Source organism: Diorhabda sublineata, chromosome 3 (assembly GCF_026230105.1).
Source record: "Diorhabda sublineata isolate icDioSubl1.1 chromosome 3, icDioSubl1.1, whole genome shotgun sequence".
Lineage (NCBI taxonomy): Eukaryota > Metazoa > Arthropoda > Insecta > Coleoptera > Chrysomelidae > Diorhabda > Diorhabda sublineata.
In genome coordinates, this window is record NC_079476.1 from 22,175,918 (window position 1) to 22,195,308 (window position 19,391).

Below are 19,391 nucleotides of genomic sequence, written 5' to 3' on the forward strand. Positions count from 1 at the left end.
AAGAACAGGAAGCAAATCCACGAGATAATATTCTATAGAATAGATTTATTGAAATCAAAATTTGGATTGATCTTGAATGGTCGTTCAAGGTCGTACAATTTGACGAAAGGTATGTTTGAGAAACTGAATCAAGATTGCAGGTTGAGTAGCGATCTTCCAAATAAGTCCTATCGAGCTCTGAAACACGTTTTATGTTCAAATTGATCGCCTTTTTTGAAATCGAACTTCTGAAACATTTTAGAATATTTAGTCACTAATATATCAAACTCAATTTCCTCATGGTGAATTTATGCACATTCCAAATGAACTAAATTCGAATTTTCTTCTTTTTTCATCTTATCTGAGTGGTGCAGCTCTTCAGATGAATTTTCATGTTAGCTTTTGAAATAAATCCTTTATTACACAAAGGACACGTATGTTTTTTTTCGCCTGTGTGAGTTTTGATGTGATATCTATAAGGAGCACTGTGCGCGAATTTTTTGCCGCAAAATTTACACTCGTATGGCTTTTCTCCCGTGTGAACTCTCATATGCGCCGCAAGGATATCTTTAGCGATAAATTTCTTAGGGCAAATATCGCAACTGAAAGGTTTGTCGCCTGTGTGAGTGCGTAAATGTTGTGGGAGTTTACCTTTACAAGACAATCTCATTCCGCAAATATCGCAAACGACGGAAACGTCGATACCCAATTCTTTATGAAAAGCGGAATAATGTTGTCTCAAGCTACTGGGATTTTGATATTCCTTGTCACATATGGGACATTTGGTTATGAAGTTGGATCTTTCGTTACTGTGCAGTATCTTCTTGTGTATAGATAGACATTGTTTCTTCAAATATTTACCGCATATTTCACATTGTACGGGATTTTGCACGGTATGTGATTGCGAATGTTTATAAGCGCAAAGTCTACTTTTTAAAATTCTGCTACATTTTTCACATTTATAAAGATCATGACTCTTCACGTGGATTTTGAAGGATTTTTTATTATCTTTTCGATAATCACACATATGACACGAGTAGAAACCGTCTTCATTATGTACTGTCGAATGAAGACCAAATTCGATATGAGTTAAAAACGCTTTGGAACAATGTGTACAGATAAGCGGTTTCGTTACTTCGTTCAAGTTTATAAATTTTTCCAATACTAATTCCGGTGATTTTCGTCTTCCGCGTTTCTTTACGGGAGGTTTAGATTCTTCGAAATCTAAGTCAGGTTCGTCTTTAACGAATGTATCCCAATTATCCTCGAATAGAGACGCGATATCGTTCTTGATTTTCTGTTGTCGTTTGCGCAATTTTTTAGATCTAAAAAAATATAGACGTCATATATTTATTAACATGAAACATAAAAACAACATAGATTATGAAACGTTCAATCAATCCAGACGAATAAGTCAAAAAATCTAATTTAAACGAGGTTTTCCGCACCTAAAAATTGCTTTTAGACTTAAGCCTAACGTATGTCGCAATAGTTTATAATAATATAATATTAAAATAACTTTGTTAACAAATAATTGTTTATTTTTTTGACATTGTCTCAAAAACTTCTTTTTTATGTTGCATTAAAATGTTGAATATTTATAATTTGATTGGACAGGTTCCTAAGCACTTCTCAAAACCAGATTATTTCACACAGAAGCATTTACCTTGCTGCAATCGAATTTGAAGGAGGAATATCATGTCTGAACCTCCCAAAAACTGGGGTTTTTCCAAAAAAAAAAGCACAAATTAACAACAATTGGTAAAAAATATTAAGACCAAAGATTTCTAAATATAACCCAAACCAATTAGCACGAATACCAAGAAGCTGTCGTCAACTAAGATACATTTTGCGAATGGGGGAATCATTGTTATGGGTCATGGAATATACTTCACATTTGAAAAGGAAAGATGGTTTTTATAGTTTCATTCGAACAATAAAATAATATATATGAGAAGCGGGGATGGGTAAAAAATCCGCGTTCTTTTTTGCCTATATACTTTGTCCAACGTTTCTCCAATTTGTTATTTCTGAAGGTATTGAAAATGTGTATTTGTTTATGATATGATTGCAACGAGTTAGACAATAATAATAACAGAGTAGATGATAGATGAATTCATGGGTCGTATGTATGCATTGTTCTGGTACAGAAAAATGTTATTCATTTTCCAAATGCAGTATTTTTATCCAAATTTTCATTTTATACACCCCATAAGTTGGTATAATATTTATTAAAGGCTGTGTAGCATTCGCCATGACTTCAAATCCACCTTTTTAGACTCAGATTCACTGTTTTGACTGCTGTTTGATCACTAGTATATTGTGGAAGATCCACGTTTTGACCAAGATATTGAAATTGCGCAATAACTATTCCACGTTGCGATTAATACGAAGTTATACGTTTGTACAAATCTTAGGGGAAACTTATTAATTCAAACGAAATCGCTGAACCATGTGAGATGCCTATGGTTTCCAAAAAGTCTTAAGTAGGATGTTCCAGAAAGTTTGCTATCTTTAGTACCAATTGATAAAGCATTGGTATTTATCAAGCTAAATCTTGGTTCAGCTTTATGAATACTTCAAATCTCAACGTGATAGTTTATCAATGACTATCAACACCGACTTAACAAGTAGTATGTTGAAATTTGGAGGAGGCAAATAATTAATGCCTGTTGACAGAAGATTTGTTGCCTTTTCAAATAGATGCTTTGGGGAGTTGTTTTGGCCATACAGTCACTCTGCACCTATACCTAGAGATATTTTGTACAAGACTCTACAAAATACATAAACTCCTCCCAAACAAGGCTATTTTTTTGAGATTCTTGCGACCCACTTCTCTAGGTGTTAGTACTACTTTAAGGTACTTGAGCTTTTTAGTAAAATGGGCAGGACATTCGCAGAGTAAATGCTCTGCTGTGTCCAGGGCTTGCTTGCCTATCTTCTGAAGATAGTATTTGATGGAGCAGTGATCTGCCAGAAGAGTTACCATCAGTTTTATGTTATTTCTGGTTATCAGGAGAAGTTCTTTAGACTTCTTAGCTGATATACTTATGTATCTTTTGGATTGACTTAGGCCTGGAGTGTTTTTCCAATAAGACTCCATTTGATTATCTAGCCATTCGTTCAGTTCGTTATTGATGTGGCATCTCGTAAGACCACAGTAGGGTTCTGGTCAAAGGTATGTAGTCGTTGCACCTTTTTTGACAAGGCTGTCTACTTTCTCATTTCCTGGTGTTAACTGATGGCCTGAAGGCAACATCAGGGTTACTTTCTTTTTGTTAGCTAGTGCTTCTAGAGTTTATTTACACTCCCATACTAGTTTGCATGTGCAGTAAAGAGCTTTCAGGATCTTTAAGTCGGCTTCCCTCTCTGCTGGAATGGATATGTGCTTTTTAGAGAGGTTTTTAGCCAAACACTTTTAAACACCTTTGTTTATTGCTAGCAACTCTACCTGAAAAATAGTGGGTGGTGTTCGTAGAGTGATGGAGAGGTCCAGAAATGTCCAGTCCAGCTTCTTGCTCCAGTTATTTACTTAAGAGGCGCTCTAGTGGATATTACGAATTAAATATACATATTGGATAATAGTTACCCTTAAATTATCAATTTCCTCCAGCTCCTTCTCTACAGTTTATCTATCGTATCTTGTATACTTAGATTGACATATTACTACAGGCATAAAACAAGTTGGAGTTAATTGTTTTAAAAGAAACTCGAACATATTTTAAAAATTTAATAATCAAATAAAAATGTAAAAATGATCTTGAAAGTTCTATTTAATATTAGACCGGCAATTTTTCATGTGATTTCTCATAGGAGCCTTCAAAATGAATCCTTTATTACAAATCGGACAGTGGTGATCTTTTTCTCCAGTATGAGTTTTCACGTGATACCTATAGGGAGCTCCATGAGCAAATCTCTTCCCGCAATATTTACATATATACGGTTTTTCTCCAGTATGAACTCTCAGATGTGCCACCAAAATATCTTTAGAAATAAACTTCCTCGGACAAGATTGACAGGCGAATGGTTTATCCCCAGTATGAGTTCTTAAATGCTGAGCTAAAGTAGCTTTGCAAGATAAACGCATACCGCAAATATCGCAAACCACCGACATGTCGATACCCATTTCTTTATGGAATGCTGAATAATGTTGACGCAAACTCCCAGAATTCTGGTACTCCTTACCACAAATAGGACATTTCGCTAAAGTTTTGTTATCGGAATGTAGAGATCTTTTGTGTAAATATAAACATTGTTTCTTGAGATGTTTCCCGCACAGTTCGCATTGTACAGTCGTAGGAGTTTGATGAGATTTAACATGCTTATCGGCGGAAAATTTAGTTTTCAATATTTTATCACATTTTTCACATTTAAATACGTCGTGAGTTTTTACGTGTTTTTTAAAAGCGTGTTTGGTGTCTATAGAATATTCGCACAGATGACAAGAATATAGACCGTCTTCGTTATGAATTCTGGAATGATAACCGTATTCCACGTGCGTCAGGAAAGCTTTTGAGCATATTTTACATATTAGTGGTTGTGTGATTTCGTTGAGATTCACAATTTGATCTAAATTATATTCTTTCTCGGGATTTTTTTGTCGCTTTTGCTTATGTTCTTTGTTTTTATTAGTTTCTTGAAAAATAAAGTCTGGATCTTGTGTTCGCTGGGATGTTTTACGTTTAGTTTTCGATGATCTGAAAAATAGAGTATTTCAATAAAGTTTGAATTAACTCTTTATAAACTTTCTGTTAAATTTAATCCAAAAAGATACTTACTCGCTGTAATATGTCTTAAAAGAGCTGCACAAAATATAATCGAATAACCAAACGAGACATAACCGGTATGGGAAGGTTGTGGAAGTTTGTAATGGCGGAATTGCTGATGATCAGATTATCAAAGGATTTTTACCAGCAAAAAGAATATTACTAAGCAAACCGAGTCGTAGGATGTCCTAAGAAAGAGGAGGGCAGTTTACTCTCTAAATTAGAGGTACTTAAAATGCTAGTACGTTTCAACCATCTTCCCAAAAAATAGTCAACAAAAGTGAAGCTACAACGATGGAAATTTGTGTAGACTCCGTCGAGCCTTCCATATACCTCCGGGGGTTTCCCTGCACCACTATTGGAATTACTGTTATAAATAATACACTACTTGTTTGGGAAATGTGTATAGTCTCTCTCCTAAATTTCTTGGAAGTTCACCTGGACCACTTTAGGAATTACTGGTCTAAATTATACAACAACACCAATACGTTGGAGGGATGTATGTAATCTTTCCTTTAGATCTCTAAGAGTTCACCTGTACTACTTTAGGAATCCAACACCTACACGTCAGAAAGATGTGTGTAATCTCCCCCATAGATTACTGGGGGCTCACCTGGAATACTATAAGAACCACTGATCTAACAATAGAAATTTGTGAAGAGCCCTTTCGAGCTTTCCAAGGACCTCTGGGAGTTCACCTGGACCAATCTGGGAATAACTCCCCTGATGATGCAACAACTCCAGCACGTTGCAGGAATGTGTATAGCCTACCTCCTAGATCTCTGTGGGTTTACATGGGCTTGTGAAGACCCTGTCTAGCCTTTCAGGGTTTTCTATGCGTTCACCAGGACCACTTTGGGAATCGCTGCTCTAAATGATGCAAACAACATAAACACATCAGAGGGATGTGTGTAGTTTCTCCCCTAGATCTACAATTGCATCCTTATGAATTTTTGAGCGTTGTGTTGATAATTCTGTATTCCTATTTATTTATCGTATCAATTAAATAAAACTCAAATGGACAATTTTTATTTGCAAACATTAATATACATAATTCCACTTCTTTATAGTGATAATTCTCAATTAAAAATTAATTTTAAAACACGAACTTGCATACTTTCTTATGAGATTCTAGATTATGTTTGGCTATAAATCGTCTGTAGCAATGCGGACATTCTAGATATTCTTCTTTATGGATTTTTCCATGATAAAATAGTCCTGAAATGAATATTCCAAAAATAATATCAATACCACAATTCTATGAACTTGTTTGGAATAAAACAATCTGAAAAAAAATGAAAAGAAATTGTCAGGTATTTGGCACAACAAGAGCAAACTTATGCTCAACTATAGAATTTGACATAGACATAGTCAAATAGGACGGTAGTAAATTCGGCCAGACAGCAAGTGTGGTAAATTCGGCTGTTTAAATAATGAAAGAAAGAAAAACCTGAACTAATTCTGTATTAAAAATTAGGGTAAACCGATTTAGTAAGAACGATTGTCCCTTTTTGGTTTTCGGATACTTACCTGACTCATGTGACACTTTTTGGTCGAATTTACCAGTGAATTTGAAGGTACCTCTGTGAAACTGTAGATCAGTTAATTAATTTGGCCGAATTTTTATCCCCTGGTCAAATGCTTCTCATCATTATATTATATAAACCATATATAAACCAAGACGACTTTTGAAGAAGCGCTTATAATACTCATTCGAACCACGAAAATAGTAATTTTACTAATTAGATGTTCTTAGTAGTTCCGCCAAAAAACACGTGCAATCAGATAAAAAAAGCTGGGTGAGTATTTAAAAGAAGTTTCCCCATTATTTGCATTTTATGAAATATTTAGTTTGGTTTCGATCGTTGACAGTGGCGATTCGCAGTATTGTATTTAATACATGTTCAATTTGCTTTTCGGATCCAGAAACTTCTGCTTGTTTTAATAGAGTGTGAATCTAAACATATATTATAGGATATAGTACGAATCACAAGTCATAGTTTTAACAGCGCTAGTGGTGCTAAGACGAAGTATATCTTCTCCAATAAGTTTAACTAAGAAGGCCAAAATAATCATACAATTTCAGTCCTCATTCTAGCCTAGTATGGGAATATACACTGTAAATAAATTGGGTATTGTAAAAAAGTCACTATAATATTGATACAGAGGCACTACATTATGGAGTGGCCAAAAAAGCAGCATTTATTGGATCAGAATATTTCTGGAGTCATTGGAAAATCAGTAATTGAAATAGCCACTGAGACATGTTCGTATTAGAATTCTAGGCTAAAATGAAGGAATACTCAGTTTCACTAAAGTAGATCTAATAAGTATTTATAGAGTACTCACGATATTACAAAAAAAAATCAATACAAAACGACTATCATTACCACAAAAACTAATTAAAGCTTACAGGTGTTGAAGCGATAACATCAATTGCTCATCAGTTTACGACCGCCATGTTGACGAAGATCATCTGTTTTCTTTGATTATCCACTTCTACAATTGGTCTATATTTTTACAGGAATGAGGATATCCTGAGCTTCTTATAAAAAATTGATTGAAAACTTTTCGCGGCTAAAGGCGAATTTGTGGTTGCAACAAAATGCGTGCTATCTAATTATTGAACTAATGCGTGAAGTTTTTGGCGTCTAATTTGCAAAAATCTAGATCTTCCTTGGTCTACTCGTTTACTAGATTCAACAGCAATAGACATATTTTTGCTGTTATTAATTTAAAGTTTAAAAAATTAATCTAAATAAACGATGATTACAACATAACATTATTTGATTCAGTACAATCAGTTTACGGAACTCCACAACGTATTTGCTGAGATTATTGAGGAGTATTATACTTGAAACTCTTTTATGCTAATGAAAAATATTATAAAAAACGCACCTGATCTATGCTTGTACTTCTTACCGCAAATATTACAGTGAAATGGAGTTTCTCCGGTATGTACAGGCATGTGATAATCTAGCAACGTTTTTGTTCGAAATAGTTTTGGACACGCCGAGCATAAGAATAATTTTTGTTCGTTATGCCTTATCCTCTTGTGATTCAGTAATCCAGCGTTATTGTAAGTACCGTAGCCGCACAATTCACAAATCACAGTTTTCTTTATTCCAAACTCTTCGTGGTTTTCAGCGTAATGTTTTCTCAAGTGTAGTACTCTGGAATAATATTTATCGCAGACGGAGCATTTCATTTTATACTTTTCGACAGCGTGAAAAAATATTCTGTGGTATTGATAGTCTTTTCTTTGTACGGGAATATCGCACATTATGCACTTTATCAATTCTCGTTGTCGTTCGTGTTGCAATTTGTGGCGAATGAATTTGCGATTGTTGCTAAAGGTCGAAGGACATTCGTCGCATTGTAGTTTCATCATTATAATGCCATTTACGTTACTACAGCTGTAAATAATCGTCATGTTCAAGACATATAATGGATTTATTGATAATTTGTTCATTCCAGCATTAGTGGTTCATTAGCAGTTTAAAGAAAAGTTTTCCCGAAACGCATATACGTCAATTTCCTACTTTAACTATATTTTATCTACTACTTAAAATGTATCCCAATACTTTTTCAGTAATTTCCTTTAATTCAGTTAAAATGACATAAGAAACTAAGCAAAAAAATATTTGAGGAACGTCTAATCAGTCAATCGATATGGAAATATTCATATGAATGTCTACCTTAAAGGAATCCTTCAAAGTTGAAGTTACATAGCAAAGAGCCATTGGAGCTTTCAAGTCATAAGATGGTTTAGGAATGTTTAGAAAAAATCATGATCTATACAAAAAGAATATAGATACTTTCCAATGGGTTCGTAACACCCTGCAGTAGAGAGGAATCAAATAGCAGACAGATTTGCTGAAGTAGGACCTGACCCATTTGGTGGAGAATTTTGAACAAGACAATGGAGATAAGGACACAATATCATTATGAGGGGTGGGGTGGTGTTAGAGTAAACAGTGTATTCAGTGGACTTCATAATAATTACCAGAGAGGCTAATGCTGATCCAAAATATTCGTACCTGGAATGAGGAAGGACGGGAATAATGACAGAACCAATGAAGGTCATTTTTCCCTGCGCGTATGGAAGAGAAATTTCTATTTTAAAACGGAGAAAATATTTCAAAAACCTTTCAGTGAACTGATTTTCTATCTCTACAATGTTACTTTTACTTCATTGTTTGTTTGTGAGTGAATCCGCAATTCCGCGCCACAATGTTGAGGTACTTGAAAACATGTTAAATTTAACACAACTACTCAAAACGAATTTTTACTACGCAAGCTCAATTCAGTTACAATAATTTATCAAAATAAGCATTATAATTTCCACGTGAAAATACTTTTGAGGCTGGATATCAAACCTCATAAATTTGACAGTGCAGAGGCGTATAGGGAGTGCAAAATATGACGATTGCGGGAAATTTATCTCTGTACCAAGTTGCATCCCTAAGAAGTTTTAGATCTTCAATATATTGCCAAAAAAAAAAGAGAAAAACTAGTACACTTCTTTGTGTTTATCGAGCTCTGCTTTCAACATTTCCCTGTCATGACCAGGAAATTTCCTCCCACGCTTCTTCTACAGTTTCCTTCACGAAAACCTAATACCAATAACATATTCACTTGTTCGAAAAATGAGAATGTTCCACTCATAAAAAAAATAATTTAATTAGTAGAAGAAGTGAATTGTAAATTGCCATAATTGATTCATAGCCAATTTTTAATTTTTTGTAACTTTTTTATCAACATAGCTGAAAACATGTTTTATGAAAAATTATAAGAAAAAAATTTAGAATAATATTATTCATGGTATGAAAATTAATGTTTTTCCAAATCAATTGACAGTTAAAAAACTTGAGATGAAATTTTAAATTTAGGTCACCTCTAATTAACCTCCCAAAATGAATCAATTGCCTTTTTATTACCATTACTTAATGCCCTTAATAATCTCGTACAGTATACTAAATTTGGTATTTTAAGTTAGAGAGTCGCAAAGAAATTAACTGTTTTTCGAAATTTTGTGCTCTTCTTTGGGGTCCTATAACTTTTCAAAGATGCAACTTCTTATAAAATTGAATCGTCATATTTTGGGCTTCCTTATCCGCTACAATGCTGTGTCGGTTCTATCCGACATTCTATATATCATAAGTTTAAAATTAATTTTACTATGAAGTGAATTTAATAATTATTTGACGTATTTGTAGATGAGAATATTTAAAAATGTATATTTATATGATTTTAAAAATTAAATTTAATATAATAATAAAAATTCTATTTTTTCAATTTACTAATGCATCGTTTAATCTGTCACAGATCTACAGTTATTTTACCCAATTCTAAGCAGTTTTGTTATGAATAGATTTTTTTACAATATATAATTGATTTATTAAGAAATTTTTGGAATAGTAGTATTTTTTTATTCTAAGGGATATTTATATAAAAAAAATTCAGTTTTGAACAATGTTAAGCAAAAAAATAATACTTACGATTTCATTTTTGTTGAGTTGCACTATTCTATCAAAATCTAACGTATTTTCATTATCAAAAATGATAGATAAGTAAACTTCATAAATTTTTGACGTTTTAGGAGTAGAACGAGATTGGTTACAATATGAAGCATCCATGTAATATTTTCCGAAAACAAGTACAATTTATTAAAAATATAAAACCTTTCATTTATGGTAATAAGTTCTGGAAACGGTGATAATTTATATCCAGAACTGTTTTCATAAAAACCAACGAAAATGAAACAATGAAAATTATACAAAAAATATTATTTATTTTCCGCACCACATATTTTTATATGAATTCTCATGTTACTTTTGGAAGTGAATAATTTGTAACAAACAGGACAACTGTACTCACGGATACCAGCTTGAGTTTTCAAATGATATTCTAAACCACTTTTGTATGAGTCAGTTTTACCGTAAATATTACAAACGAACGGTTTGATACCAGTGTGGACATTGTGCACAAGAGTATCTTTTCTCTGGAACAAACTGAACATTTAACTGAACCAGGTGATTTGCCTTGATGTTCTGCCAATTGATGTTGTTTCACGAGATGTTTCAACATCTTCTTCCCGCAAAGGGGGAAGAAGATGTTGAAACATCTACAGCTACTCTATCTATGGAGTTTAATGTGTTAAAAGCTAATTGTTTTAACTTAAGCGGTACGTTACATTTTTTACAAACGTAGTTATTGTGTTTAGTTATGTATCCAATTTTCTTTTATTGTTTCAAAATTACATAAAGTGCAGTGGTACAACTTTTTTTTCGTGCTGCGATGACGAATGGAGACCAAACTCAAGTTAGTTTAGAAATATTCAAGACATACAGCGCAAGTTGTCGGTTCTTGAAATTCAGTTGTATTCGGTATATATTCTGCAAATAATTGTTTATCCAATTCTATTTTAGTATTATTATCAGTCTTTGGATTATCTTGAAGTTTGTTGGTTGTTGGAGGTTCATGGTTCGAAGTTGGAACGTTGGTAATGATTTTTTGCCAAAGTAGTTTTTGGTACCTAAATAATCAATTCGAGAGACATTTTGTATCAATTGGCTGTTACAATTGGCATTTTGGTTGCCAAAATTCCAAAATTATTAGATTGCGTAATGGAACTGGAGCAAAAAGTAATACATTTAACATTTAACACATTCAAGTTAATTATTATTCCATCATATACTTATTTTTGTATTCACTATTATCACTGCACTACCCCTGTGGTTAGGTATATATAGGTATGTATATATTTAAATGAGCTTATAAGACCACCGATGCCCTATAGCACAACACTCATTGAATACGCAGACCCTTCTACAGTGGACTAGACAAAGATGCCCATAAAATTGAAACAACCAATAGAGTCGTAAAGGACATCACAGATTAGACGCACTGGAAAAAGCTACAATTAGCTGCAATGACAACCGAAATTGTCTTAATCACAGCCAGACAATCAGAAGAAAGATAAAGAAAACACACTTGTCACCAGCCAAGAAGTAATTAAATATTAGAAGATTTATTTTGTTATATGTATATTCAGTACCACATTCGTTAAATAGCTAAAGGTAAATAAGACAAGAAGGAATCCACAAGAAGAATATTATTTAGTACTGTACCGGCACAGAGAAAACAAAATCATATGAATATACTGATTAGAATCTAAAAAACACTGGCAGTCATGAAGACCTATCGAACATCTTCAACGAAAGACTACCTAGTAGAAGAGAAAAAAATGCTCTCAAAATAGGGATAAATTAAAAGAGAAGTTCGCAGATTAAGTAAGGAAAAAAATGAATAGACAAAAAATAGTAATAGCAGATCTGAGAATTTTGAACAACGGAGCATGGAGAAGAAAACTAGAAAACTCACTAAAACGGAAAGACGTAACTGAGGTATTGAGGAACAAATCTATACCTCGAAATAAAACCCGACCGTTGTAACTCACTTGAGGCTAATGAAGGGGTTTTAGTCGGTATAGCGCCCGATACGAGCCAAGGACCGTTTACCAAGAAGTTTTTTTTTAATGGAAAGAAAAAAAATCACCACACTAACACAAACAATTACATTATCTGAGGTGAGTTGTCATCTTCATAAACCGAAAGTAAACAACTTCTAAGTAGTTATTATTATTTTCGATGAAACCCGAACAGGATCAATATATTCCTTCAGTAATTCCAGATAGGTTGAGAGGCAGCCAGTGGCTTTTTTTGAGGATGATTATTTGAGACTATTACACAGATATGGATGTTTTTATTCACGTCTAATATCAAGGTCGTAGGGTTTCAACTTCCCTAATTCTAAGTCACTAGAGGCATTGCCGATTTAGCACAATATTAATTAGCACTAACAAGACAACGTTGTGTTTTTTATTGAAATTACCAAAAAGTACTTTCAATATATCAAAACAAATTATGATAACGCAAGTTCTGCAGCTAAAAAAATTGACACCATTCCAGTGCAATTGAATTAGAAAGATCGAGAGATACAGTGGTTTATATTTATCCAATAAATTTTAATGTTGTTTATACCCATTTTATCAAATTTTGCAATGTTTTGTAGCTTTAAAGCAGAACAATCGCAAATACAATATCCAAAATAATTTACTCATCCTTAGGACAAACTTTTTCATCTTATTTTTTTTTGATCTCAAAAGAAAATTTTTAATATATTCACATAGGAACTTTTCGCAAACTTTACTTAACTTAAGACATTTAATGTTACTTACAATAAATTTAAGAGTGAATTTATAAACAAGTAACTCAAAATTTCACTTTCCCGGTAGCAAGTATATCGCAAGTTTTGATATGTAGTCTCCAATTAGCCTTAGAAATGAAACCTTTTCCACAAATAGTACAAGAATAGTTTTTTTCACCGGTATGTGTTTTGATATGATACCGATACGGAGCGTTTTGTCCAAAACCTTTACCACAATACGAACACTTATAAGGTTTCTCTCCTGTATGCACCACCATATGAGACCGTAGAGTGTCTATAGCTCTAAACTTTTTATAACAAACAGTACAAGAATGCGGTTTATCTCCAGTATGGATACTCAGGTGTTTCATCAGTTTGCTTTTACTTGATATTCTTTTGCCGCAAATGTCGCACACTACAGACACGTCTATACCAAGCTCTCTGTGGTTAGCTGAAATATGTTTCCTCACGCTTGACGAGTACCTGAAAATAATTTAATCATCATAGAAAGATTTTTGATGGATAATAGAGATTCTGACTTAGCACCCTTTTATGAAAGGTAGTTGATACTATTCGGAATGAAATTCAGACTAAAGGAAAATACTATGTAGATAATTACAGGGTAAAAGACATAATAGTGACGTTTTTCAGTCTTTCACCATATTTCTGATCAGACCCCAAGATAGTATTTAACCTCAAATACCTCACAGATAGCTCAAATTATGGACACGATCTGGCGTTTTCACAAAAGTTATGCAGGCTTAAAAAACATGTAGAGTCGCATCTTGAGTTTTGGGACAAAAATACTTTTTTGTCCCAAATTAGAAATATAAAGCAGAATCATTAATCTGTATGTAAGCATCCACTTCATGTACATGAAGAAACTATGCGCAGAAACGGGACGGAGCCTCTGAACATGCATTAAAAATCCTGCATATGGCGGTTTTTTCCAGCGTAAGCGACCTATTCAACGTCTGTCTCTTATTCTTATACATTCCCCGATTATGGAAAACTTCCAACACGGTTCTCAGTCCCAAAGACCCTACTAAGTGTGAACCTTGTGGCCTTATAAATTTTTAAATGATTTATCAAGGACAGAATCATCTTCACACTATCGTAACTTATGCAATCAACGCTGCCCCCATAATCATCTATGTCCAGAAAGCTTTCGACTAGGCCGCCACATTCAATAATAAAATTGATATATTCATCTTATTGATCGTTTCATAAGTGTTAAAACGGTTATCGCTTATCTAAACCATTCACCTCATTGACAAGTCCTATAATGCGTATGATACTACGATAACTATTGTTTCCGCCACAGACGTACGCTATCTCAACTTCTGATCCCAAAATCTCCTGATTTAATTATTAAATTGAGCATATTACCTCTACCATGTAATTTCCGACTAATGCTTTGGGGTAAACGTCTTGAGACCCGCAGAGAAGCCATTTACTTAGGATTTACACATATTCTCAATTGGACGTCCGATATGAACACTGTTCTGGACAGAGGTACTCAGAAGTACTCACATAAACTTCATCCAACTCATTACAGAATATAAAGCAAACGCCTACTGCACCCTACAAAACTATCAACTTAAAGGCTCTAGTCTTAGAAACGGTACTACCAATATAAGTGTCGATTCGGCCTCAGCAATACAATCTGAACTCTGTCTAAATGACCTTCAAGCCATTTCACCTACTGAATTAATACTAGATGACCCATTTCTTTAGACCCAAGAGGAAAATTGCCTATGGGCACTAAGGCTGCTAGCGACGTTTTACGAAGAGCTTTTCAGCCGACGATAGTGATTAATATAGTCGCAACTGGATGCGTTCTGACATGAAAACACCTACTATACTCTCGAGAAGCTGTTGGTCGAGCCATTTTGTTTTTATTCTCACTGTCAAAATGAATCTACACGAGATAGTGGACGAGCGCATATACAGTTCCACAAGGAATGAAACTAAAATCGTACAAACCCAGCCGCGAAGAGGAAAATTTTTCCTATGTCAGGGCCATTCCAAAAACATATCATATCCCACGTGAAACCACCCTATTTTAAAAAAAAATAGCCCAACGAGACTCGCAAAAACACTCTACATACAGCTTAGTTTGTATTAGAATTTTTACATTACCTATAAGCTTTATTGCATATTGGACAGAAATGCGTCTGGTTGTTCATTTCATCAGTATGTACAATCTTCATATGAGTCTTCAACGACTGGCTTTGCAAACTTTTACCGCATATTTCGCATTGTACTTTGTTATTTTCCATATGTCTTTCGCCATGTTTATACGCCGAATGTCGTTTTTTGAAAATTTTCTCGCATATTTTACATTTAAAAACACTGTGTTGCAACATGTGCGCTTTGATTTGTTTCTTTTGATCAGTTTTGTAATCACAAAAATGACATGTATACTGATTATCGTTATTGTGTTTTACTGAATGATAAGCGTATTCTCGATTAGTTTGAAAAGACTCGTTACACACTGAACATTTTAAAGGATTAGGTAGTTCGTCCAAATTTATTATGTTAGGATTGCTGTCTTTTTGTAATAATCTTTGTACTTCTCTTAGTGACGGTTTTTTAGGTTTGTGCTCACGTTTTTTACGTACTTTCTCTTCAATTACTTCCGGCTTTTCTTCTTCTACAACATTATCACCCCTCACGTGTCCAATACCTTTTTTTGTAATTTCATTTGGTGGTTTCTCCAATCTATTTACTGATGGATCATCAGTTTTTTTTACTGGACTTTTAATTTTCCTACAAAATAATTTATTTAATATTTTGATGCTGAAAATCAAGTAAACGAATATTTAAAATAGTAAATTTTTCTTCTGGTTACACACTTATTAGCTTAAAATATTTTATTATACTATGAGAACTATTTATAAGTATCTTATACAAAAGTATAATTGTCTACATAAGAAAGAAAGATTACAAATCTAGTTAGATAGTAAGCAAATACAATGGGACTCTCATCGTATCGATAAACAAGCTTTTAAACGTCTTCGACAGAGAATTTTACTGGCTGTCAAGCATCTAAATGATACGTATCGGTGTATCTTCTCTTCATTGCTAGGTAGTTCTTCATTTTCCAATATATCCAGATCCCTTCAGATAAAGCTGCAAGAAGTTTTGAATTAAACGAATCATCGAGAAGCCTGAACTGTTTCAACCTAATACGGTGTATGTGGATCATATCTACTAATCTTGTGGAGTTTCTTCTTATTTAGAATCGCTCTCTATTAAATTTTAGTCATTAATGTAATAATTCAATCACTGTCATCAACAGAAATCTCATAGTGAGGATATTAGCTTTCTATGATCTCACATAAATCCTCACTGTTTTATACAGTCCGATTAATTTAGCAAATCATGCGATGTTTTAGTAATCTAGAGGCTTAAGTAATAACAATAATAAATGAAAGAGAAATTGATCTGAAATGCTTACATCACAATAATAATGAAGAATAAATGAAGAAAAAGATTATTTTTGAACAGATTTGAAAACGTATCACTGTCTATATTTCGGCCTGTATAGAAAATTCGAAAATGCGAAAAGCCTCGTTTTAAAATGAATAGATTGTTGGTTCGTTTTCCTAACTGAGAAGATTACAAACAATAAATTTTTATTTTTCAGTTAGTTTAAAACCGTGGATATCTTATGCATAATTTGTTTTAAAATAAAGCATAAAAGATCAAAAAACTTTATTTACATGTTTTAAGCTGCTGCGCATTTTTGCTGCAATAAAATTTCCAATGACCTGAATAAATTGTCAGGACCAAGACCTGCAAAGACGCCTTACTCACTGGTGATAAAACATCCTAAGCTGTGGGAGAGAAAAAAAACTACAGAAAGGTGAAAAAGTTCATAGGAAAGACAAACCGTTCCGTCTGGGTGACCATAGTATACAACCCTTGAACCTCGCTGGTCATCTTGAAGCTCGGACCATCGCACTTTTGTAACCCACTAGTTAAGAGAGAAAGAACGTCGAAGGTCCAAAAAATACTGAGCTCGGATTTTATCCTAGCACATGATTCAGGCTTGAGTATCATGATTATACGCGGAGCAATGGTCAGCGCTTTGATACCACCATATACTTCTAAATTTTTTGCTATGGTCGCAGAGTAAAAGGTTATAGTACGCTTAAGTACAGGACGTACTGAAGCCTTTCCATTCTTTGTAATAGTAATAATTCAATTAAACATCTAAATATTATTAGTTAGTTTATAAACAGGGATAAAGTCTTCTCTAACATTTCTAAAAACTTTTTGATCTCATTTCGTACAACTTTTCTTGAATTTTCCAAATCTCAATACTGAGTTTCATAAAACATCGGCCGATCTCTTAATCTTCTTGAGTGAAATGAGCCACAAAATAATTTCACCTTTTTAACCAAATTCAAGTAGATCACAATGAATAAAGTTCTAATGGAAGAATACCAGCACATATGCTGGATGTTTGCATACTGCCGATGTCCTATGAAAAGTTATAGATTTTCATTCTTTATCGCTACTTTATTAGCATATAAACATACTTAATAAGCTTGTCAATAAGCTTCTACTTTTATCTAACCAATTTCATTCTGTTGGGATGAATATATTATTCGGATAAAATAAGATTCACATTTTTCTATAAAGAAATATATTTTATTCACTAATAACTAAGTCTTTTCTTACATATGAGCACTTAAGAATATTTTTTACAAGTTATAAGAATACAATCAGAACACATTTAGTCATTAACCCGATGATAGGGTAGGTATCACATACCTAGGGCAAATTGTAATTAATTATAATTTCAGCAAGCTTACATGAAAGTACAAGGAATTTCAGTAATTCATGTGCTTTATTTGACGGCATAAAGAAATCTAGATATGGAATATGTTTCGAAAGCTCACAGAACAATCAGGAAAATAGCTCCTGGAAGTTGATCTGGATACAAACATCTATGAGGGCAGTTTCACCTTTCAGAAATTGACAATACTTTCGTGACAGTTATTATATTATTAGTTTTTAGCATATACCTAACATTATCTATTCAAATTTTACATGGTATTACCGTTAAGTCAGTTTTAATACTTATATAAAAAAGCCCTCAATGTTGACTGAATATGATGGAACAAGAATCCTAATTTTCTTTTATGTAGAGACCAATTCAAGCCGATAAGGAAATGCTACATAAATTTTCTCCTGGGAATTAATCGTACCATGGAATCATGTGTAAATGGTTCTCTCTGATTTATAACCACCAAGACAGTCAATTACTATAACTACTTAACCATTTGGTTTTTCAGAAAAATATCTCGATATTGGACCTAGTAGTCACTACCTCATTCCATAATTTTTTTCCAAGCTAAGTGTTACATAGGCCATTCTTATATTATAGTATTGTAGAATTACTTCTTTCCAGTTGATTTTTCTGAGATGTAAACTCAGCTTTCTAGTGCTTCCTGGTGATTCATTTTGAGACCACCATTTGCTTCTATTAATTCTACTAACCTCAATTATGAACTTTCTCGTCGTACAAATGCTTTGAAGTTCATTGCGCAACTACTTGTATTGAGGTGAATGTGTGTCCCGCCTCATAAGCACACTTTCTGGGTTGGATCAATAAATATTCTCCTGCTCAGTTTTCTCCAAAGAGTCATTGCTATTCTCATGTTTTTGCTATTAAACGATTCCCTTATTAATTAGCCTTTATTAATAAGCCATTATTAATAGTTTGCTTTTTAGTAGTGTATTATTGGCACTGTTCTTCAAAATTTAGTCCTGCCTGGACATAAAATATTACCGCAAATTCGCTTGTTGGATGTTGAAGTTGGAAGCAATAGCCACGTAGCTGAATTGGTAGGTTCATAAAAGTTTGGAGCCCTCATTGAGATCGATGAATACTCAGATTCGTCCATCTTTAGGAGTATTGCTCGCACATTCGAAGCTCGTCTCCCAAGCATACTCTGAGGATGCTCGTCTCAATACAGAAGATAACAATTCGACTTACAGGCGATTCAGACTGGATCAAAAACTTGGCCAGCTTAGGACATAGAGGTCGCTGACCTGACTCTGTTTTATCGATACTGCTACAGCAGATGCTCTTCCGAGCTATCCAACATAATCCCACCACGAGAAGTATTCGCAAAACCTACTCGATAGTCAGACGTGGTTGATTAACACCAAGGCACGTCTTACCCGAGCACTACAACATACAGAAGCTCAACATTAATATCCACATGACAGGCACCGTTAACTTATTATAGGGTTTAACCTCTTGTACTCGTTTTTAAATTTTTCTTGTTTACGTTTCCCACAACAACCTCTCTAGAGCTAAATTGCACAATTGAGATGCCTCGCCCTCTTCTATACATTTGTTACAAAGTTTTTTGTTTCTGTATGGATGGATTCTTAGTCATTGTAATTAATGTT

At 33.7% G+C, this 19,391-nt stretch overlaps 2 protein-coding genes across 2 annotated transcripts; both read right to left on the reverse strand.

The window, feature by feature from the left end:
* Positions 1 to 331: 331 nt before the first annotated feature.
* Positions 332 to 5,001, reverse strand: LOC130441704 (zinc finger protein 615-like). The gene is made up of 3 exons (XM_056775486.1): positions 4,991 to 5,001; positions 3,765 to 4,676; positions 332 to 1,304 (listed from the first exon to the last, which is right to left on the reverse strand). The coding sequence occupies exons 1-3, from the start codon at positions 4,999 to 5,001 to the stop codon at positions 332 to 334; spliced, it is 1,896 nt and encodes a 631-aa protein (XP_056631464.1).
* Positions 5,002 to 11,075: 6,074 nt separating this feature from the next.
* On the reverse strand, positions 11,076 to 17,024 carry LOC130441705 (zinc finger protein 16-like). The gene is made up of 4 exons (XM_056775487.1): positions 16,855 to 17,024; positions 15,099 to 15,728; positions 13,158 to 13,439; positions 11,076 to 11,283 (listed from the first exon to the last, which is right to left on the reverse strand). Exons 1-4 carry the CDS (start codon positions 17,022 to 17,024, stop codon positions 11,076 to 11,078), a joined length of 1,290 nt encoding a protein of 429 aa, XP_056631465.1.
* Between the last annotated feature and the right edge of the window lie 2,367 nt (positions 17,025 to 19,391).